Here is a 23,891-nt window from a genome sequence, read left to right on the forward strand (position 1 = left end):
GGATTTCACATAATATGAATTTGAATCTGGTTATTTGCATCTCAAATGTGATTTCTGGATTAATTTGTTCTTTGATCTATTTGTTTTCTTGGCTACTTGTGATATTCTCGTGAATCTTCTCCAACACAGAGTTCAAAAGTATTTACACTCTGTCTCACTTCTTTAAAGTCCAGTTTTTTTGTTTCCATAGAGCACTTTCAGCTACTTTATGAGGTTTCAACCAGATTGATTAATTACATGCTATCAAGTCTTTAGGGACACGGTGTCTCAGTGGGTTAGGACGCTGAGCTTGCCAACCAGAAGATAGAGTGAAAGATGACTGAAGTGCCAGAAGTGAAGATAGAGTAAATGTAAATTTTCTCTTTCTGACCTTGAGTGTATGCTAGCTTTTACATTCTCATTGGCCATAAAGTAGACATTTGTATACCTCCTTTAGTTTTCAGAAGGACCAATTCACTGCTACTGTACCCATACATCTTAAATATACTATAAACAGAAATTTAGGAATGCAGTCAGTACCAGATTATAAAGCAATGGATATGCATATTTTAGGCACCCAGAGTAGATGCTGTTGTTGCTGTTATTATTGAATATATATTTCTTAGCTACAGTAAGCCAGATTCCCATCATATCATATGTGAAAAATGAAAAATAAAGCATTTCAGGGATGAACAAAGGAGCCATTCCCTAAAATTAGTCTAGCTGATACTCCTTTGATCATTGATTCATTGTGGGGTACATTTGGGAATGAAGCAGAAACTGTCTTTTTAGCCATGACAAGACTGATGAAGCTGCATCTGCAGCACTATCCTGGCAGGATCTGGAGTGGAATGTACTTTATTTTAATTTGTGTTTACTGACAGAAAAGCTAGTATTTTGCCCATGCAGACTGCACAACAGTGAACAAAAAAAAATGTAAATGAAAGAGAAATGCTTATCAACTGAAGCAACCCTTTTTGTTGTTGTTTCCCCCCCCTGTATAATTCAAGACAATAGCAATTATGAAAAAGCGTCTCTACTTAAGCAAATGTTTCTACAGCTTCGTTCCAAGGCCTAATTATGTACTCCCATGGCAAAGGGAAGGATTTCATTTTTTTCATAGTCTATAGGTTAGATTTGGATCATATCAAATCTACCAACTACACCCATGAGTTTTGAAAAGGATATTTTAAAAAAAAACAGCTCTGCCTTTCATTTCATAAATATTGAGCTCCATTTTCCCTAACTTATTTTTCACTCCTTTATAATTAATTCTTAGAGTAATTAATAATGCATACTTCACTCTCAGTGTTGACATAATTTTGCAAATGCATGATGAATACTTTTAATAATTGTCTTTTATTGTTGCTGCTTTATTTTTAATGACACATTTCGTTCAGTGTTTCATATCATAAAGATGGACTATTGACTATTTTTAAACTTTTACATAAGATAATAGCTTGTCAAAATATATTTACACAGATTGCACCCATAAAAGATGTGTGTGTTGTGTGTGTGTGTGTTTGTGTGTGTATGTGTGTCCTAGGTAGAAAAAATACAGCAAATACAGAACCAAATTGCTAAAAGCAGATTTGGCATTATTTGACTGTATCATTAGTATTGGATGCCAGGCTTTTATAGGGCATCAGAAAAACAGTTGGATAAGATAGAGGAGCTATACTGTATATTGTGCAGATATTCATTTATCCAAGATATCAGAAGGAAGCCCTTTACAGGTAGTCCTCAACTTACAACAGTTCATTTAGTGACTGTTCAAAGTTTCAACAGCACTGAAAACAGTGACTTATGACTTTTTCACAGTTACAACCTTTGCAGCATCCCCATGGTCATGTGATCAAAATTCAGAAGCTTGGCAACTGGTTCATACTTATGTCCATTGCAGCCTCCTGGGATCATGCAACCTTCTGACAAGCAAAGTCAATGGGGAGGCCAGATTCCATTAACAATCAGGTTACTAACTTATGAATTGCAATGATTCACTTAATAACTGTGTTAAGAAATGTCACAAAATAGAGCAAAACTCAACAAATTTTCACTTAACAACACAAATTTTAGGGTCAATTGTGATTATAAGTTGAGGACTACCTGTATTTAAATGCAATTCCTGTGACAATTGTAACTTATGTTCCAGCATTAAACTAGCATGCAATAAACAGAGGAGAGAAAAATCAAAGCAACATTGTGAGAGGCCATGAAAGCTACAAAGTCTAATTCCCTGATCAATGCAGGAATTTGAATGAAAATATTCCCAAGATAGCTGTTTATGGCAAGTAGAGTGTTCTGCTTGAATATTGACTAAAGAGAAGCCCACAATTATAGCTATTAATTATATCAGCATTGCCCAACCCATCAATTGTATTGCAATACTATTCCCAGAATTTGCAGTTAATACCAATTCTGTGCTGATCAGAAATTCTGTAACATATATAGAGAGAGTTCATCGGAATGGGGAGGACAGGTTTAAATAATGTGGCAAACATTATATATGGATAAATGACTTTATCCATATATAATTATATAGTCACCTCTAGGTGAGATGGGTGGTGTATAAATTTTATAATAATATAAAACAACACAACACAATACAATAATAAAAGGAAATGACCAACATTTCTAGTCAAGTTCAACTGCTGAGGAAAATAAGTTTCTGATCTCAAATGTAGCAACTATACATATATTATAGTGAAGGTAGCATTCCAGAAACTGGCTGTATAAAATACTTTCAGGTGAATACAAAAAAAATATTAGAACTGAAATGTTTGTAAAAAGGGGTCTGAGGAAATGTAAGTTTTGAGTAGCTATAGTTCACAGTGGAAAAGTTTCCTGCCTGCCTGAATTATATGTTAACTCAGAATCCACATAATTATAGTAATAAAATATAGTTCTGTATATATTTTGGGTTATATAGTGCTACATGGAAATAAATGTCTTATGAAAAAATCAAAATTATACTGTGTTCAAAAAGAATTTTTGGTCAATTTTGTCCCACTCATTAAATTCAAAAAGAATTGGTATGAATAGTGAAAGTGTTCACCGGGATTTTTTTCTGTTCAAAAATTCAGTTTCTGAATGACCATTTTTTAAAATATTTTTTGTTCCTTTTAGCTCACATCGATTCCTTTTAATCATAAACCATTCAAATATGTTTGTTAGTGTTATTTTGAAATAATAGAGCTATGGTCTTAATCACTTCTCTGTTCAATTCTTTAACCAATTTTTGAGAACCTTTACAATCAGTTATGTTTTGCTTTATATAATTTCCCTTTATCTATCATTAAAAAGTGCAATTTGTTGCAAATTTTGGAAGGGTTTCAGGCCAAGATTTTAAGAGCTGCATGAGGCTCTAAAGTATGCTGTTCACTCTAAAACTGGAAAGAATTGATCATCATGGAGAAACATTAAAAAAGTAAATCTCAAGTGTCATCCCTCTTCTTCCTTAGAATTTTCAGTTAGCTTCAAAAAATGTGATAGATTACAATCACCGTCATTTTGTTGGAGAATTTAGGAAGCTGTCATACCAAGGGATTATATACCTAAATAATGTATTATAATTAAGTAAATGGTTGTCAAGTGTTTGAAGTTATTATTCAAAAATCAAAATATCAGATATCTATTAAGAATGGCATTGTAGTCACAAGTGAGAAAATCAGTGTTAGCATGCAAATTAGCCCAGCATTATTTTATGCAATGTGATACCAACACTGTGATATTTAAATTTCAGGGTCTTTGTTTGTTCCAGCTGTCATTTGAGCATTTGACATCAGGTATAAATAATTCATTGACATCCAAAATGTTTATCCTGTCTATGATGCAAAATAACCCTAGCCTACTTGTGCATTTTATATGGAAACAATAATGTAATTGATTACATTAACAATTCGACTATTTGCCCTGAATTATAAAAAGGATAAGGGGTTAATTTGTCTAGTCCAGATAGAATGGCCTTCAGTCTTCACCTCCCTTTCTTAGCTAACCATAGTGATATTCCATAACCACTTGAGTCCCAAAGCATTCTGAGTACAAAATTCTTACCCACAATTATATATTGTCATTCCAAAAGTGAGACTTATTTAAGTGATCAATATTTCATGCTTCTGACAGCAAGATAACACCTACCATTTCTAATTGGTTTAGTTTTCATCTATAAGTCTAGGAGATCCACATTACCTGGTATGAGAGTTAGAAATTTCGTTCCTTAATTTAGGCTGGCTAAATCTTACTTTGTGTTATTTTTCTTCTACTTTTCAAACCATTTCTTCACCTTAAAAATTTTCTGTTAGAAGTGTGCTACCTATTTGGAAATAACCTAAGGTAATTCTTCCATTTGACTATACACTTTAATTATGCTATACCTTATCAGCTATGCATATTGCTCTGAGGAGAAAAGTATGAAAAGGAGTTGATTTTCTCAGCAGTAACTGGAAGTATAGGCTGGCTTTTTAATTCCCCAATTAAAATTTCCAGAGGCTTTAAACACAGGAAAGAATCACATAATGGAGTTAAAATGGACTCGGATACAGTTAAAGCAGCTCTTTTTTTTAGTCCTGTGTATAGGAAATGTTTGCCAGAAACTATGGGTCCAAAAAAGAGTAGCAAAGAGACAAAAAGAAGATGGCAAATACAGCTGCTGATCAGTAAGGTCAGGAATGTGGGGTGGCTGAGGGTGAAGGGTAGAAGCTGCAGTCCAACAATATTTGAGGGTCAAAGCCTTCTTGCCATAAAGATAAAGCTGAGAAACTCATTATGAACAGAAATCACAGAAGCAACTGCATTAAATTCCTTAGATTTATAATCCTTGGAGATTTCTTCATATACATACATAGAGTTGCATTAGAAGACCACAGTTTCTTTTTGTATCTAGAACTTTACTTTCCCCCAAAAACATGCTGTGACAGTCTCCTACAGCGAGAGCATCTCATTTTGTATTATTCTGTTTTTTTCTGCCATTCCTTTTTTGAATGATGATTTTCTTTATACTTCTGTGATTGTTGGCTTATAGGAAGCTATGTGACTTGAGAATTCTGATTTAGATTCTTGTTAGTAAAAGTTATCTACCTCCCACTGTCAGGAAAGCAGATAGGGAGGGAAGAGACAACTTCTGTCAAACTGTTGAGTTTGAAATGGAAGGCTTCGTCTGAGCATGAAAGCTAAATAGAAACAATCAGGCATAACCCTTTAGGTTAACTACTTGTTGCAAGGGCTTAATTGCAAGAAACTGTTCCTGTCACTAATGAAATATCACTGGCTAAAAGATGGACAGATTGGTTTAAGTCCCCCAAAGTCCATTTTTTGTAACCCAACTGAGGGCACAGATGCACACACAATTAAATTCAGTTTCCCAACAGTCAGTTACATAACCATTATTATGAAAGAAAGAATAATGAATCATTATTATTATGAAAGAAAGAAAACAGCTTTTAATAAGATTATTTCTCAGTCGTTCATTTGTTGGATCAATGTTAAAAGAAGAAGTGATATTTATCTGCCTTGTTAGGTTGAAACATATAGATATTTTGCTAGTTATATGAAGTTTTTTCTCCCTTCACATTCCCATTTCACCACAATAAGGTTGAGTTAAACAAAAATAGCCATTGCTAAATGTCTTATAAAATTGATTAAAAGGCCCTGCATCCTGTGGGGAAGTTGATTCATATATAGAATCTATATTCTTATGTAGAATCATTAATTTTTAATTAAGGTTCAATTAATTATTTTAATTAAGGACCACATTCTCTTATTGGCATTTGCTGGCCAGTTCAATATCCCCAGGAAAAACCTTTAACAGTGTCCCATTTTTACGAAAGTGAGAGGGCTTTGAAATGACTTCTCAGTGGATATATGTTTGGTTCCCACTCATCTTCCAGAAACTGGGCAAAAATGGTCAATTCTCTTCCAGAAGGATTTGGGTCTTGATCCCATCTTGATTTTGTTATAGTTTCCCTCTTCCTCAATGTTGGAAAATTTTATTATGGATATTGTTATATATTCTTAACTTTATTACAGATTCCTAGTAAGAGATTCAGAAACCTATGATTAAACTTATAAGCCAAATATCAGTCTAAGCAATAGGTAATTCCAACTGCACATAATATCTGTCAGATCTTAGTTGAACATGGAAGTTAAGTAGGATTAGATCTAGTTAGTATTTGAAAAAGGAAACCACCAGAAAATTGTCAGATTACATGAGGAAGTAGAGGTTAAACCATGACTCTATGGCCTTTCATGGGGAGCCCAAAGGAGCATGGAGTCATGAGGTTTATTGGTGCCATGAGACCCCCCTCTTTGCCTTTGTCCACCAATTTAACAGTTGAATTATTCTTGCCTCCTTGAAAAGTTTTATATTTTTTTTTTATTTTTAATTCCAAAATTTTATCTCTTAATGTTTTAATTTTAATATAGTTTTATATTTTGATGCTTTATTGTACATGGCCAACAGTCCCTCTCTGAGGGAGATGAGCAGCTCAGAAATGTGAAATATAAATATAAATAAGTAAAAAAAATTCATAAGAAGTCAATGGCAAATGTCTACATTATTCTCCAAAATTATATACTGTATATATCCATATAATCACCAAGAATCAAGTGTGAGCTAAGGGAGTTGGAAGTTTTAACCTCTATACTATTTATACAATAAATATATTGTTGTATCTGTGATGAAGGGAAAACATGGGCTTCCTTGTGAGAAAATCACAGTGTGAAGGTTCTTGGCTCTTTAAGGAGAGACAACTCAGCATAGCAAATATGTATATAATATTTTATTGTACCACATTCCTTTTCCAACAACAGGCTATTACACTGTTTCAATTCTGCCCTGATAGGACTTTGCAAAATGACATTGTTACATTAATATGTCTTTAATACTCAGTACTTTATACTCAGTGTCTTAATGCTCAGTTTGAACAAAAGTCTCAAAGTTTATAAAGTAGCATACATTGCCTTTTTCCAAAGTTCTTACACTATTCGGAATGTGGTTACTCTTCTTCTGGTTGATGCCGAGCTCCAGGCAAAGCTCCAAGCTCTAGGCAGGATTCCAGCCAGGATATGCTGCTCACTGTAGCTTGTGATCCTGGCAGTTGAATGAAAGTTCTCTTGCCTGCCAATCTTCAGATGTCGCTTCTGCTTGCCAGTCTGTGTGCTGTTTGCTTATCACCTTTGCTGCTATACCCTCCCCTTCCCCATTCTTAGTATTTGTTTTTGTAAGCTCAAAAGACAGGGTGGGATGAGGCTGCCTTTGGACCAGCACATCCTTGGAAAAATGAGGATGTGGCTCAATTATCACAGGCAGCAACAGCACCAGCTTGGATGCCTGTTAGTAGAGTTCTGACAGAATGGGTGAATGCCTGAAGGAGGGAGGGAGGGAGGAGGGGGGGAAAGCTTGTCTGCATGACTGCAGCTACTTTTGAAAAGAGCAGAGAGCAAGCCCAGCTTCACTCCCTCACACACAGCAACAGAATAAGTATGTTTACAGACTTTGTGCCTGCTGTGCATAAAGGCTGCTCTGATGAAGGAGCAGTGTGATGTTGGAGAAGACTGTTGAGGGAGATGGCAAATGCAAAGGACAACAAAAAGAGGCCTGCAGAGAAAGAACCTGCTAGATAACTCTTATCAGGTCTGCATAAACAACCCCCCTCCCCATCTTTCTAAACTGCTTGGTCCAAGCAGAGAAAGGAGATGGGTTTCTGAAGCTGGAAACCCTTCGACAGGGGAAAGAGCAGAGGCAGATTCTCCATCAATAAGGAGTTGCTTATATGCTCACATATGAGGTTGGAAGGCTTATTGAGACTGTTGATGTGAGAACAACGCTCAAACTGCCACTTCCAGAAGAGTTCCTTGGTGAGACATTTTATTTTGAATATTACTTTGAATTCTTGATTGCTGAGGTACAAAAACTATCCTTATGGTGTTTAGAGAACTTGCACCTGAACATTGGCAAGACAAAGGAGATGGTGCTAGACTTTCGGAGGAAAGGAGAGGAACCTGCCCCACTTTACATTGTGGGGGGGGGGTGGCTGTTTGGAGAGAGTCTCCTCCTTTAAATTCCTGGGAGTCTACCTCTGTGAAGATGTTACCTGGAAAGTCAATACAACCCAGGTGGCCAGAAAGGCCCAACAGAGACTCCACTTTCTCAGGGTCTTGCGGAAGAACAGGGTAGAACAACGACTAATGACCTTCTTCTACCGGTCTACTATAGAAAGCATCCTCTCACATTGTATTGTGGTTTGGTATGCTGTCCTGACAGTCGCAGATAGGAAGATATTACAGAGGGTGGTGAGCACAGCACAAAACATCGTGGGCTGTCCCGTGACACCACTGGATGACATTGCCAGGGCTCGCTGCCTTGGAAGAGTGAGGAAAATTATCAGGGATGACTCACACCCTCTTTACTCTCCTACCATCAGGTAGGAGATATAGGAGTATAGCCAGCCACACCAACAGGCTAAAGAACAGCTTCTATCCATGGGCTTTCAGGCTCCTGAACAGGAACTAACTCTATGTATGATTGACTTGCGAGGCTAGTGTGTTGTGCAATTAATTCACATGGTGTAACAAGATGGAGGGTTTGTTGTCACTGTGAGTTGTGGTAGTGGGGGGGCAGGAAGGGAGGGTCAGCCAATCTCACTGTATACATGTTGTACTTTGATAATAAAGGTTCATTCATGAGGCTCCAAAGAGTTTCCTTTTGTTTTCAGTCTCTGACCCTGAATGCTCAAGGGATGGTAGAAGAAACTTCAGTAGGTTCTGTACATCTTTAAAGAGTCCAGGTTTGTTTTCATTAGTAGGTTCTGTACATCTTTAAAGAGTCCAGGTTTGTTTTCATTAGTCAGGTCTCCATCTACAAGGATCTGGAAGAAAAATATCATTAGCACAAATTGAGTGAGTTTCTAGTGGACCTACTTACATTGATTACATTGGTTTCAGATGATTATACATTATAAATGCCATGGTACCACGCATTCCCTATCCAAATAACGTAGGCATCGTGTTTGAATCTTGAGTGACACAGACTATTTAAACTGTACCCTGAGTTCGCACACTGATGGGTGACAGGTTTTCTGTACATGGTCTTTAAGAAGTTATTCTTATACATTAAAATATATATACTTTTAATTTCCTGTTACTTGCCAAAATAATCATTTTTATTAGTCTGTAAAGAAAAGATCAGGAAAAAAAATAGAAAAGTAAGGCGGGAAGCAACTGATAATGTCAGCTGGGGGAAAAGATTGAGTTTTGCACTTACCATTTTTTATTTCTAAAAACTTCATGCTAGGAAACCCTCTTTGATTAATTGTTTTATATACATATGCATTTGTGATTTCTTCAATATTATGGGAATTATGGGGTTGGAAAAGCTATCCATCTCTGCATGAGAAAACTGTACTAGTTTAACTGAAGCATATGGATTTAGTATTATTTAGTTACATTTGAACAGATACTCAAAATGAAACTGAAAATGTTGAACCTTATTTCAAACAAATCAGGATTTTTAATTCCCAAAGCTTGGATGCAATGGATAAACCAGTTTCATTGATCAAGGATGATTCATTGCAGGTGACAGATTTACAAAATGTGCTACTCTGGTTGAAGGCCAACAATTAAATAACAAACTTTGAAAAGATGTTAAACAACCCTACCTTGTTAATGCACTGCTTTTTTTTCTATCTGATGTGACTCTAAAGTTTAAGATTATCTATAGCACATACAGTATAGCAAGAAAACCTGAAATACTCAAAATTTCTGGTTAGCACAGAATACAAAATCAATTATTAATGCATATTTTATATTGCGATTACTAACTCATATCTGGTAATTTGTTACTACAATGATATTGCACTTTGTGTAATTTGGGCATAAAGAATTTTGTAAAGCTAGTGTTACAGAATGTAAACTTGTGTTATGGACATGCTCTGTGTAACAAAACAATTGTAGTTTATTCAGCAAACCATGGTCTGACAAACCACAGATGAATGCAGGTACAAATATAATCAGAATGAAACTTTAAGTTCCTTGCTGTATATCTTGAAATAAAGAATAATCTTTGTATTTCTTTAAATGGTCCCACCAACACAAGCTGCTTTCCCTCCATGTGAGAAATAGTTATTTTAAATGTTTAGACTATTGAAGCATTTTTGTTAAAAAAAAATAACACATTTAAAATAAATAGGTTTAATTAAAACAGAAGGCATCAATTCTATACAGTGCAGCAATTGCTCAAAGGATCTATTCCTTAATTATAAGCAAATTAAACTGAATAGTTTTTGTTTTGTTTCCTGAATGTATGCCAGTATACTGCATCCACCTCCTATTTGGTGAGGTGCCAGAAACAGTATGTTGGCTTTTAAAATGGTTGCTGAATTTGAAATGCTTGGAGTAAAAATGAGTTATGTTTTCACTTCAGGCAAGATGTGCCAAAACTGACTTGATTTGCCCTTATTGTATGGGTGGAATTAAAGTTACTAACCTAGGCCATTTTTTCTGTCTTACTAAAAAGCGTATGAACACTTTGATTGACTAGTGCTATGATGGCAGCAGTGGTAAATATCTATGGGTTTAACAGTTTACTGCACACTTTGCAGCAGAGATATATGGAATGAAAATGGTAAAGACATGGATGAAAGGATGAAATGAAAGATATGAAGCTCTGTTACATGAAATGAGAAAAGAGAAGGAAGTAATAGGTTAGAATGAAGGAGATGCAATCTTGTGGAATGTAAAGTAGTTGACAAATATTTGTATGGAAATAAAAGTGTTGGTATAATTATGAATGAAAGAGGTAAAATGCATGTCAGAAAATATGAACTGGTATCACAGGTTGTTGTGGATGGACTTTATAGGTTAGTGATAGTGCTGATGTTCAATAATTAGTATGATCTGGGGAAACAATCTGGTAGATGGCATGGAGGGATGGCTGAAAAAGAGACATAGGTTTTTTGTGGGTTTTTTTTAAATGTGTCATTAGATCATTTGAAGCTCTAGGCATGAATGGGAATAGTGAATAATTAGCATTTGACTAGAATATTTATTTACTTTGAATATCTGGTTTAAGAAAAGCTGTATTTCTTTTTAAAAAGAAGTGGGGTGAATGAAGTGGTGCTTTTAGTGAAGGATGCAGATATGGCAAAAGATTGTGAATGTAGGACAGGCTTCTTTTTGGTAATATTAAGGTTGGATTGGGGCAGATGGGTGGGTGGGATGAGAAATCGCAACAAACAGCATAAAACCGAAGTTCACCAGTTAATGAATTTATTTTGCTAATGCAGAAGTTCATTCCATAAACAGCTTTGCTTGTGAGAAGAACTGTGGTTGCTGGTTGTGTTTGCACGTGTGAGATGTAGCTCAATGTTTTTCAGGTTACTCTTAGTGTGTTGTGGTGATACCTTTCCATTGGTTGCCTCAGGGAAGAGACATATAGATGAAGACATGAAATTATTCGGTTGAATTTTACACAACAATTGCATGCAACCAATTCAATCAGTTTTTTTAAAGAAAAAAAAACATGTTATACTCCAGACATGACTACTAGTGCTTTTACATATAAGAAATGTATTCTTTTAATCTTGCAAGCCAGTATCTATTGTGTGGGATGAGTGGCTATATAAATCATATAAATAAATGTATGAATTTGTAAACCAAAGTAATTCTTACAAAACAATCATAAACATAAATAATACATTTAGTAATTTCCATTGACACCCAACCTAATGGAAAGAAATTAAATATCAAATACAGAACATATTTTTCCTGATTTTTCAAAAACTCACCAAAATGGCCACCAACCAGACTAGGGGTTGGGGAGGCTATTCATATGAACAGATGCTATAGTGAAGAAAAAAATGTCTTTGTCTTCCTGAGCCTCTAAGATGGAGGTACTTTAACTATCCTTTTGCACAATGAAAACTTAATAAAGTTCTGTTTGAAGTAGAAAATACTTAAGATCCAAAGTATAAAAAGCTTAAAAACCAGCATTTTGAATTGTTCTCAGAAATCTATCAGTAGACAATGCAGTGCTTGCTAATGTGTTGTTATAAGGACACAATAGCTCTTAAATATGATCAAATGGACTCTCACATTCTATATCAAATGGCTTCTCAGCAATCTTCAAAGCAGCCCTGTGTAAATCACTTTGCAATGTTATAGCTTTGAAGTGTTAAGTGTATCAGTTGCATTTATCCAAGATATTCATTCCAGATAGATATACCAACTGAAGCTGGCAAGTTTCTCTGTCCAGTGTTCACATTCAAATCCATCAGATGCTTTCATTTATAATCAACTAAAGCATTACACATTTTCCTCCACAGATCCAGTCCATGGTCCTCAGAATGTAGAGGTTGTAGACATCCGATCACGTCAGTTGACTTTGCAATGGGAACCTTTTGGTTATGCTGTGACTCGTTGCCACAGCTATAACTTGACAGTTCATTACCAGTACATATTCAACCAGCAGAAATATGAAGCAGAGGAACTAATTCAGACATCATCACATTACACGTTGCGTGGATTACGCCCTTTCATGACCATCCGATTGCGTTTGGCTCTTTCAAATCCAGAGGGCAAGATGGAGAGTGAAGAATTGGTGGTGCAGACAGAAGAGGATGGTAAGAAATAAAGTTCTCACTATTTAAATTGTTTGGGGAAGAAAGGGAATTTAAAAAGGCTTAAAGTAAGGTTTTACTGGTAGATAGAAATTCAACCATATGTTTCACCATTCCAAAAATAGACTACTTTTTAATATTGGAAAAATAAACCTCTGAAAATTGTTGCAGGCTAAAATTATAGCTAATACTGAACATAATGAAGCTTCCCATTTTGCTTTTGGAAGGATTAGTTCTGATTACATCTTAACAAAATCAGTAACAATATACTGTATGTTGGAAGATTTTAGTTGTCAAAATGTTTCAGATGAGTTTGCTTAAAGTGTGCTTAATTAATTTATGTTCAAAGGTGTCAAAGTTAAAAAATGCAATAATTTCAAATTAATAGACTGTGCTAACTGGGCATCTGAATGGAAGTAGTTATTCTTTAGCGTTATTTACTGGTTATTTATTTAATAGGTCATTCTTCCAGGAGGGCAAGAGATCAAGAGAAGGAAAGGAATTAAAGATCTATATGTTAATTAATTAATTAATATTTATTTATATTTCATATTTCTAAACTGCCCATCTCCCTCAAAGAGGAGCTATGTCTTTATTAAAATGAGTGATCTAGTTCAGGGGTCCCCAACCCCCAGGGTGTGCAAGCGGTGCATGAGCATGCATGTGGCTCTACTCATATAAGTGATGGGTGTGCATGTGAATGTGTAAAACTCCATTTGTGCAAGAGGCAGGTGTGTGTACCTACTGCAAGCACAAAGGAGCTGTGTGCTTGAGCGGGCTTGCCCGCTGCATGCATGGAACCATCCCCTCTCCTCTCCTGCCACCACCACTGGTTCGCAAAGCTGAAAAGGTTGGGTACCAATGACCTAGTTAATGGAACCCAAATAAAGCCAAGTACTGTAGTGTTATTTTAACATGTCACTATTGCACATACAGGTGGTCCTTGTTTAATGACCACTCATTCAGTAACCATTCAAACTTGCAATGGTGCTGAATGAATGGTAGTTATGACCAATCCTCACTCTTATTTCAGTTTCAGTGTCCCTGTGGTTACATAATTGCCATTTGCAATCTTCTTTTATGCTTTCCTACAAGCAATCAATGGAAGAACTGATAGAAGTTACAAATAATGACCATATTACATGCATGCTTAAGGACCCATGGTGTTCATTTAACAGAGGCAACTGGCAGTGGTCGAATTTTTGTCACCAAGTGATACAGTCACATGACATTGTACTTTATGATTGTGTCACCAATGGAAATTCAGGTCTCAATTATTATTGTTAAGGGAGGAGTATCTGTTATTGACAATTCACTCATATTATTGTAGCACACAAATTGTACATGGTTTGGAAAAAAATGTACAATTTTTGTCAGCAATCTGAGTGAATATTGATTATAATATAATGTGATGTTAGGTTATAGAGAAAAAAATGAAATATTAGTATTTACAAAGTTTTTATTGTATTTTTAGTTCCTGGAACTGTTCCCCTTGAATCTATTCAGGGAGGACCTTTTGAGGAGAAGATCTATGTTCAGTGGAAGCCGCCAAATGAAACCAATGGAATTATTACCCTCTATGAGGTAAGAAAAAATGGATGCCTCAAACTATATTTCTTCTATCCCTTCTATCCCTATGATGGATTTTATAGTTACTTTTTGGACTGTTAACTATTATAGCATGTTGTCACTTGGCAAAAAGGATTGGAGTGTTTCGGTGAACAAGTTCTGCATTGGTTTCATCTGAGGAATATTGTAGAATAGGGATTTGAATTGCTGGTGTCTTACAACTCCTTAACTCAAATACTTTGATGCTTGTACCAAATAAAATTCATGCTTTTTCCTTTTGCTTGTAATTGATGGCATAGTAGTAGATATATAAAGAAATCCTAGTTATGAAAGGAGAATGATTTATAGTGGTATGTCAATGCAAACATACCTACAGCAGAGCTGAGGTAAAATTAATGTCACAAATCTTAAGAGCAAATATTGTCTCAAACTGGTATGTCTTCACAAATTTGAGGTTGAAGTGTAATTACTGCATACATAATGAAGTCCAGTGCAGATCTGGTCTGGCTGGATATAGTCTTCACTTTGCCTGAATTTCTAGATATGATTCAGACCCTTTGATCAGATGTAGCAGGGTTGTTGTTGTTTTTTTCACTGTAGTAGGAATTCTGGAGAATGGAGGATAGACATTATATATCCTTTGTATCAGTTGGGATGCATTCTTTCAGAGTTCGGAAATCTGGAGTCCAAGTTCTTTAAATGCTATGATTTAGCATTAAGAGAATAAAATAGTATTCATCTGGATTTATGTCATCTCCCTTTGTCTTTCTCTGTGGCTTGTAGCCATGTGGAAATGAAAAAAACTCCATATTAGTTTGATTGCTATAATTAAATGCAATTAATGATTTTAATCAGGAAGCCAAAATGAAGACTAGAATCTCTTGCATGTTGCTCATGGCTTACCTTATTTTCTACCTGCAGTGTTCTTTAAAGGTTCAGTTGATACACCTTTGAAAATGGAATATGATCTTGTGTACTGTGTCGAATTTTAGTCTCTCATATGACTACCGTGGTTCCATTGAAATGCCTCTGCTATAAAAGCAGATGGCAGAAGGTTGGGAGTTTGCAGCAAGGTTAATGTGCTGAGCCTTTCACATCTGGAAACATGATTTTCCAAAGTGGTTTGGGTCAAAGGAAGAAATTGAGTTGAATGCTTTCAACTGAGTCTCGGTGGATCTTTGTGCATGTCACTGAAAAGCTTCCGCTGTTTGCTGCAACTAGCAATCTGTACAGCAGACATTCTCCATTGTGTTTTTTACACTGCAGACCAAAGTATTTTAGATTACAAGATGAAAAATGAAGTATATCTAACCTGAAAATAAAGTCAGGCAGTACAATTGCCACTAGGATAACAGTCCTTAAATAGCAAGTTACAATTCTATAAAAGATGTTCAATTAAAATAAAAATGTTATGAACTAAGTACTTTAATGTAATTGAAATATTTACAGTAGAAATTTTGGATGATCTGGTGTTATAAAAATTACCAGGAGAAATTACAACACAGGTTGTTCTTGACTTATGACCACAATTGAGCCCAACATTTCTGTTATTAAATAAGATATTTGTTAAGTAAATTTTGCCCCATTTTACAACCTCTCTTGCCACAGTTGTTAAACGAATCACTGCAGTTGTTAAGTTAGTGACACTGTTGTTAAGTGAATCTGGCTTCTCCATTGACTTTTTTTTTTAATCCCATTTATATCCCGCCCTTCTCCGAAGACTCAGGGCGGCTTACAAACTAAAGCACAAATCAATGTGCTTAGCAATAGCCCTCATTCTATGTATATGCCTGCTTATTAGGGCTTTCGCCCCCCCCCCAAGCAGCATTATTACAAAGTCAGCTTATTGCCCCCAACAATCTGGGTCCTCATTTTACCTACCTTGGAAGGATGGAAGGCTGAGTCAACTTTGCTTGTCAGAAGGTCACAAAATGTGATCACATGACCCCAGGACACTGCAACTGTCATAAATATGAGACAGTTACCAAGAGTTTGAATTTTGATCATGTGACCGGGGGTATGTTGCCATAGTCATAAGTGTAAAAATGATCATAAGTCACTTTTTTCGATGCCATTGATACTTTGAATGGTCACTAAATGAAGTGTTATAAGTTGAGGACTACCTATACAAGCTTTCTGACTTTTATTTTATTTATTTATTTTATTTTAATTCCATTTATATCCCGCCCTTCTCCGAAGACTCAGGGCGGCTTACAAGCTTAGAGTTTTTAAAAAGATACTTCCATATTCTTGCCAAGAAAACTAATGGTTATGTTCATAAAATTGAACTGGGGGAAAAATGAGACTTGACTCATATTTACCTATGCAGAAAGATAAACTCAGTTGTCTGTAACAGCATTTCCGAAATGGATGAGAGCAGCTTGGGGAATAATGCCAAGGGAGCACTTCTAGAGCAGTACCAGTTCAGAGTGCTACTGGAGGTGTTAGGTAGGGATGAAAGATATCTCCTTTTTTGTCAGCAAAAGCATTTATGTTGGATGTAGCCTATTGGGTGACAAGCAGGGGAGGCTTAGATAAAGTGCTATGTCTTGCAGAGAATTCTGGAAGTTGAAATGACTCAGAAATATTTCCAAAAATATACTATCTCTTGTCCACTTAGAGAAGAGCTGAAAGCAGTTTTCCAATACTTGAAGGGCTGTCACAGGGAAGAGAGGATCAATTTATTCTCCATAGCACTTGAGGACAGGATAAGAAGCAATGGGTGGAAGCTTCCCAACTTGGAAATAAGGAGGAATTTCCTGACAGTGAGAATTATTAATCAGTGGAACAGCTTGCTTCTCAGAGTTGTGTGTGCTCCATTGCTGGAGATTTTCAAGAAAAATTGGACAACCATTTGTCTAGGATGGTATAAGAACTCCTGTCTTGGGCAGGGGGTTGGACAAGAAGACCCCCAAGGTCCTTCCAGCCTGATGATTCTATGATTCTAAGTGGAAACACTTCTGATGGCATAGCAACCTGCATTATACTTCATTGTAAGAGCAAACCACAGAGTGTCTGATACTGCAGAATCCAAGAAAGGACCTACAACTGTACACTTTGATTGTTTCTTATGAATTAGAACAGGGGTATCAAACTCACAACATCACGTGATGTGTCACAACATATCGTGACTTTTTTGCCATTGTCAGCAATGGGGTGGGTGCAGTTTCACTATGATGCATCCGGCCCATGGGCCGGCAGTTTGAGACCCCTACATTAGAGACTCTAAAAAGCAAGATTCCCAGCATATGAAGGTTATATGCATTTATAAATGTTCTTTTCATAATAATATATTGACCTCACAATCCCAACTTCATTTCCTTATTGTGCATGTTATAATGTGTGTTCTATGACAAAGGCTATGGAGAATTTAGGTTATCCGTATAAGTACTTTAATATATGCAAAAATGCTAAATCCCATCAGAGGTAGCTGTGGATGCATTGTATATATGGAAACCGAAATAAATTGCCTCAAGTTGTTAAAAAAAAGTCAGGATGATAGCCATAATAATGCAATAGAAACCCTTCCTGTTTTGTGCAACAAAAGCACACACAAAAAAAATGAATCTTTAATCACACTGTTGTAGCTTCCAGTGACATTTTTGACTAATTCTGCAAACATCCTTGATCCAAGTCCTCCCGACTGGAAAGAATAGGATCTATTTTTTCCCCTTTTATGAAGATGGGAACTACATCAGCTCTCTTCCAGTCCTCTGGTAGTTCCCCAGTGCTCCAGGATCTTTGAAAAATATAGTTCAGTGGTTCTGAGATCACGTCTGCCAGTTCCTTGAGAACTTTGGGGTGTAATCCATCTGGTCCTGGCGATTTGAACTCATCTAGGCTGGACAGGTGCTCACTTACCATTTTCTTGCCTATCTTACCTTGCGTTTCTATTCTGTTTTTTATGGCACTGGTTTTGGTAGGTTGGACTGTTTTTTCCCTTTGTGTAAAGACAGATGCAAAAAACGAATTAAACAGTTCTGCTTTCTCCCTATTGCTTGTCACCTTCTTGCCACTTTCCCCCACTAATGGACCAATCATTTCCTTAACCTTTTTCTTGTTTTTTATATGTTGAAAGAAGCATTTTTTGTTATTTTTGACTTTGGTCGCAAGCCTTAGTTCATTTTGAGCCTTAGCTTTCCTCACTTCATCTTTGCAGGCACGGGCTATTTGCTGATATTCTGACTTAGTTATGTGCCCCTCTTTCCAATTCTTATACTTGTCCTTTGCTTGAGAGATTTTTAAATTGAAATTTGAGAATGTTGTATGCCAGCCTAAGAAAGCCTGTCATGAAGGGCAGCATATACATTTTTTAAAATTAAAAATAAATAATTCACATTGTTCCAAAATGTGATAGTCCCAGATAAAGTCTAATTATAATGTCCATCCTAACAGTCACTAGTAAATTCAACTTTCATGACCAATAAATTCAACTTACAAAAATTGAAGTTTGTCTAGCCAGCTGACCATCTGAGAATCATACAGGTGAATATGGTGCTTTCTGTACCTATGAGGGGAAATAAAAATGGATGAATTGTTCACATAATTTAATAATTCATATATCACATAATTTTAGAAGGGACATTAGGATATCTAAAATTATATTGACTACATAAATATTGTAAAAGATTTTTGGAACTGGTGTGGAAGTCCTAAAGAGCCGTAATATTTTTCTCTGCCCTCTATGCTTGAAATTCATCTTATATAGCTGATGTGGGCATTTCATGGCCCACAGGCCACATCTGTCCCTTTTACTGTCCTTGTCCGGCCCATGGTGGCAGCAGTGGGGGCTCAGTGGCAGGTAGCGGTGGCTGTCCACATCAGTCACAGTTTCTCATATATTCCTTGAGAAAATTAATTGCCCATCCCTGTTATATATAATTTCTGAAAGGTGACAAAGTGCTGAATACATTCAAACAACATCTTCATTTTTTAAATTTTGAATTTACATTTTTCCTCTTTTTTGGTAATACATTCAATTCAGGAAGAAGGGGATGACAAAATATTGTGTTGATTAGTACATGAATGCACATTTATCAACACACACACACACAGTGTATTCCGGCATGGGTCCGGAATACCTCGGGGACCACCTGCTGCCAGCGTCGACTCCCCTCCGCCCCGTGCGTTCCCACAGAGAGGGCCTCCTCAGGGTGCCTCCAGTCAGAGAATGTCGGCTGGTGGCCCCCAGGGGGAGGGCCTTCTCTGTGGGCGCCCCGGCTTTATGGAACCAACTGCTGGTTGAGCTCCGGATGGCTCCGGATCTCTGCTCCTTCCGGCGCGGGTTAAAGACCCATTTATTTGAACAAGCTGGCCTGGCCTGATGGGGAGTTACTTAGGGTTTTAATATTTATATATATTTTCTATTGTTTTTACTGTGGGCAATAATTTAATTCTTTTTTAACTTTTGTATTTTTGTAGTTTTTATGATATGCCCTGTTCACCGCCCTGAGTCCTTCGGGAGAAGGGCGGTATAAAAATTTAATAAAACAAAACAAACAAACAAACAAAATATATATGCAGGCAGAATCATTTCCAAAGTGGTAGGTAACTACTTCTTGGGTGGTACTTGATGTGATGGAAAGGGATGTTGATAAGGTAAAGACATAGTTAACCAGTAAGAAAGGAAATCAGCATAAAACATTTTAAAAGTAGTGAGAGAAACAAGATGATAATAGATATAAACTGAGATACTAGATTTAATTATATGGTTTTATCATGGAAAGGCCCATTCAAACATTAACACTGTAGGAACAAAACACGGTGTATGATTTAAAATGAAAATAAGTGAACAGCTGAGATAGGAATGGATCAGTCTGATATTTAAATTATTACTAATATTAAATACTGTATGATTTGGGTTGGTTTGTTTTGAACCATGCCAACATTCGACAACAAACCCAAGAACTTAGTACCAGTGTAGTAGAATAGACATTTATATGTTTATATTGAGGCTGCTTTTACTACCCAAGGCAGGCTAAATTTCCTACTTTGCCCATTCTGCATTTTGCACACTCAATCCATTTGTGTGTGAATTCTTGAAAGAGGAAGAGGAGAATCTTTTTTCTCTTAAACAGAAGAAGTCTCATGATGCAGAGTCTCACAGAATTTATTTAAATAACTGTAGGGAAGATGAGAAGCAGACAAGGCAGCTGTGAGGATTCTTCTCTTTAAGTATCTATCATTTGTCCCATAGATAAAAACAGCTCATAAGATAAAGAGATGATACCTCCATCTCACCTGTTTTGGGTTTCTTCAATTTTTCATCAAAGTTAAAAAAACCTCTCTATTTGTTGTAATTGCACATAACCAGTACAGCAAAATATCACATGAAGTAAGAGAGTCAGTTTGTTGTGGTGGTTAAAATATCAGCCTGGAAATGAATACATTGTTAATTCTAGTCCTATTTGGGCACAAAGCCAGCTGGGTGACATTGGGCCAGTCCGTCTGTCAGCTCTAGGAAATAGGCAATGGCAAACTACTTCCAAAGTCTCACTTCAGAAAGTTGTCAACATTGGAATTAACATTGATTCAAAGGGACCAAAAAAAAGAGTTTCTAATGATGTTTGTAATTTGGCATTTAAATATCTCCTCTGGAACATTTGGGGTAATATCTGATCCATACTAGTTAGAAAGAATCTTCATTTTTTAGGTGTTGAATTGTTCTTTGGGCTAGAATGGTTTGTGTTTAATTTCTTTCTTTTTCTTATGCATTAGTGACTTTTCTTCTTTATGCAGAAGAATGGATTCTTAAGGGTTTATAATCTTCCTAAGGGATGCTTTGAACACAAATGTTGGAGAGTATAAACCATACTATTTTAAATTGTGAATAAAATAATTTTGTTTTAAAATCAGATGCTTATAATCATGATACTGTTTCTTCAGTTCTTCCCTCATTTTTCTTCTAGATTTGAATGAATCATTGCATTTAAAAGAAAATTACAATTCACTTCAGGCATTCAGCAATTAATGTAATTAATTATGCTTGAGAAAAAAAATGACAGCACTATTAAGATTACAGTTTTAATAGCTATTTGAAATAATGTATTTTTATAATGAAAATTGAAGAGTTCACTATGTCAGAGACACATTCCCTTGAAATGGGATTACACACTATATGGGGTTTATTGTAGCAAGTAAACACATAGCAAAGCAATAACCAAATTACTTCCTTCTTTTGCTAAGATAGTTGGTCAGGATGCAGTGGGGCTTGGAATTGGAAGACAATGCTGTAATTTGTAACTAACTTGACAGTACTTTGGCAGTTTTGGAAGGCATAAAGTTTCAGTAGTCAGTATATCTCTGTTTGGATGGGAAATGCAGATTGGTTAGAGAATGAGATGCATAATGTTGGAAGGGATAATTAAGGCCACTGAGTCCAGCCAGCTGTTCAGTGCAGAAATCCAAGTACAAGAATCCATGTCAGATAACTCTCCAGCCACTACTTGAATAAAAACAGTGGAGAGAAGTACGCAACCTTTTCAGGTAGATAGTAGTTTATCACATAATATGATTTGTGAGAACAAGGTTTCTGTACCTATAAGCAGACTCATCACTAGTACTGCTTCTGATTAATTAGAACAAGAGAAATCCAGACTGGTATATGTAGCAGAAAAATTAATATAATTCCTAAGCCACCATAACAAATGAATGTGTTCAACTTCCATGGTCCAGATCTGATGTTGTTGTATACAAAATATTTACCAGAGCATGCAGAATACAAATCTACACCAAGCCAATAAAGTGAATATATTTTTTTTTATTTTTTTTGGTTTATTTGTGTATCAAGCAAACATTAAGTCAATAGCGGTTTACATCACATTGTGAGGAGGAAATAAGGTTGTCCCGTTACATATAAGAAAGCAACCACCAAGAAAGGAAAAATTATTGCATATAACAAGTAATAAAGTTCAACTAATAGCTCTTTTTGACATCCAATTGTACCATTGACTCCAAGACAAATAATAATCTGTGTCCCCTCGTCGCCTTAACATCATAGTGAGCGGATTTGATTCCACACAGTTCATTAATTTCTGAATTACTATTTGGTCGGGTGGGCTAACATCCATCTTCCAATATTGGGCCCACACCAATCTTGCAGCAGTGGTTATATGTAACAACAGGTACCACACAGTTCTGTTTATATTTCGTGGTCTTATCCCCAATAAAAATACCTCAGGACACAATTGTATATGGTATCCCAACATCTCACTTAGCCATTTCTGAATATTCTTCCAGAAGTTCATAGCCTCTCGACAGGTTCACCATTGGTGGAAATATGTGCCTTCTTTGACACCACATTTCCAGCAAGTTGGGGATGTTCCCGGAAACATTTTGGCAAGCCTGGCCGGCGGTAAATGCCAATGATATGCCATTTTATATACATTTTCTTTGTATGCTATTGACCATGTTAACTTAATGTTGTTAACCCAAATTTCGCTCCACCTCTCAATATCTATTGAGCAACCTAAATCTCTCATCCAGGCATGGATCAAGGCCTTCCTGCCCTCCTCAGCTACTTCCATAGCCATAAAAAATTTATAACACTTAGATAAGATATTATCATCCACTCCCAACAAAATCCTATCCAGGGTATGGAGCTCTCAACAAATTCCAGGCCTCTGCCTGTCCTTCGTGTATTTACTACTAATTTGCAGATAGGTCCACCAATCTAAATTTAACCCCTGTTACTGAAGTGATAACTTTGTTTATAAGTTCCCATTTATATCTAATAACTCTTTATAAGTCAACTTTTTCTCAAAATTGTATAATGTCGGATAGATCACAGCTTCCAGGGGTGAGGTCCAAGGTGGCACTTTATTATAATATATTTTCCTAATTCTGGCCCAGATCTCAATCAAAACTCCATGTAAATAATGTTTAGTAAAGTATTCTGGGGGTCTACCTCTTTCCCACCATAGGTGGGCATGCCACCCCTGCTGGAGATTGTGGCTGTCAATTACCAACAAACATTTACGTGCCAGTGTGACCCATTCACGAATCCATACTAGGATTGCCAAATTATAATAGTTTTGCCAATTTGGAACCCCGAATCCACCTTGTTCTTTCGGTTTCTGCATCATTTTTAATCTAATTTGGGGTTTCTTGCCCTGCCAAATAAATCTACTGGTACTCCTATCCAAATTCCTAAAAAAGTTTTATCTAATCTAACCGGGGCTGTCTGAGAAAGGAATGCCAATCTAGGCAAGACCTGGGTTTTGATCAAAGCTATCTGACCCATTAGCGAAAGTTGTAGCTTACCCCATTTCTCTAAGTCTTTCTCCAATTGTCCGATCAATTTTAAATGATTATCCACCTTTATTGAGGAACATCTATTGAACAGCCATATACCCAAATATTTAATTTTACGAACTATCTGTAAGCCCAAAGTATTTTGTAGTTCTAATCTCTGTATTTCCGTCATGTTTTTAACTATAATATTTGTGTTTTTTTATTTATTTATTTGTAATCCAGCTACTTCACCAAATTTCTGTATCCTATCAATGTCGGCAGCCAGAAGTTAATGGCTCTTCTAAGACAAAGACTAGGTCATCTGCAAAGGCCTGAACTTTATATTTATACTCTAACCTTCAGCCCTCTTATACCCAAATCCTCTTTTATTGACCTAAGCAGAGGTTCTAGAGTGAATATAAACAACAATGGAGAAAATGGGCAACCTTGTCTTGTGCCTTTCGCTATTGTCACTTCATCTGACTCTTCTCCGTTAACCAA

General features: G+C 36.2%; 1 protein-coding gene across 1 annotated transcript in view; it reads left to right on the forward strand.

Annotated features, from left to right (window-relative positions):
• PTPRT (protein tyrosine phosphatase receptor type T) overlaps nucleotides 1-23,891 on the forward strand; it is a gene marked incomplete at both ends in the record, with an annotated part of 698,891 nt that overhangs the window by 489,646 nt on the left and 185,354 nt on the right. The window contains 2 exons of the mRNA XM_081322609.1: nucleotides 12,297-12,593; nucleotides 14,065-14,174. Coding sequence (XP_081178735.1) covers nucleotides 12,297-12,593; nucleotides 14,065-14,174 — 407 coding nt within the window. The remainder of the gene's footprint in view (nucleotides 1-12,296; nucleotides 12,594-14,064; nucleotides 14,175-23,891) is intronic.

This window comes from Vipera berus (genome assembly GCF_964194415.1).
Source record: "Vipera berus genome assembly, chromosome: 3".
Lineage (NCBI taxonomy): Eukaryota > Metazoa > Chordata > Lepidosauria > Squamata > Viperidae > Vipera > Vipera berus.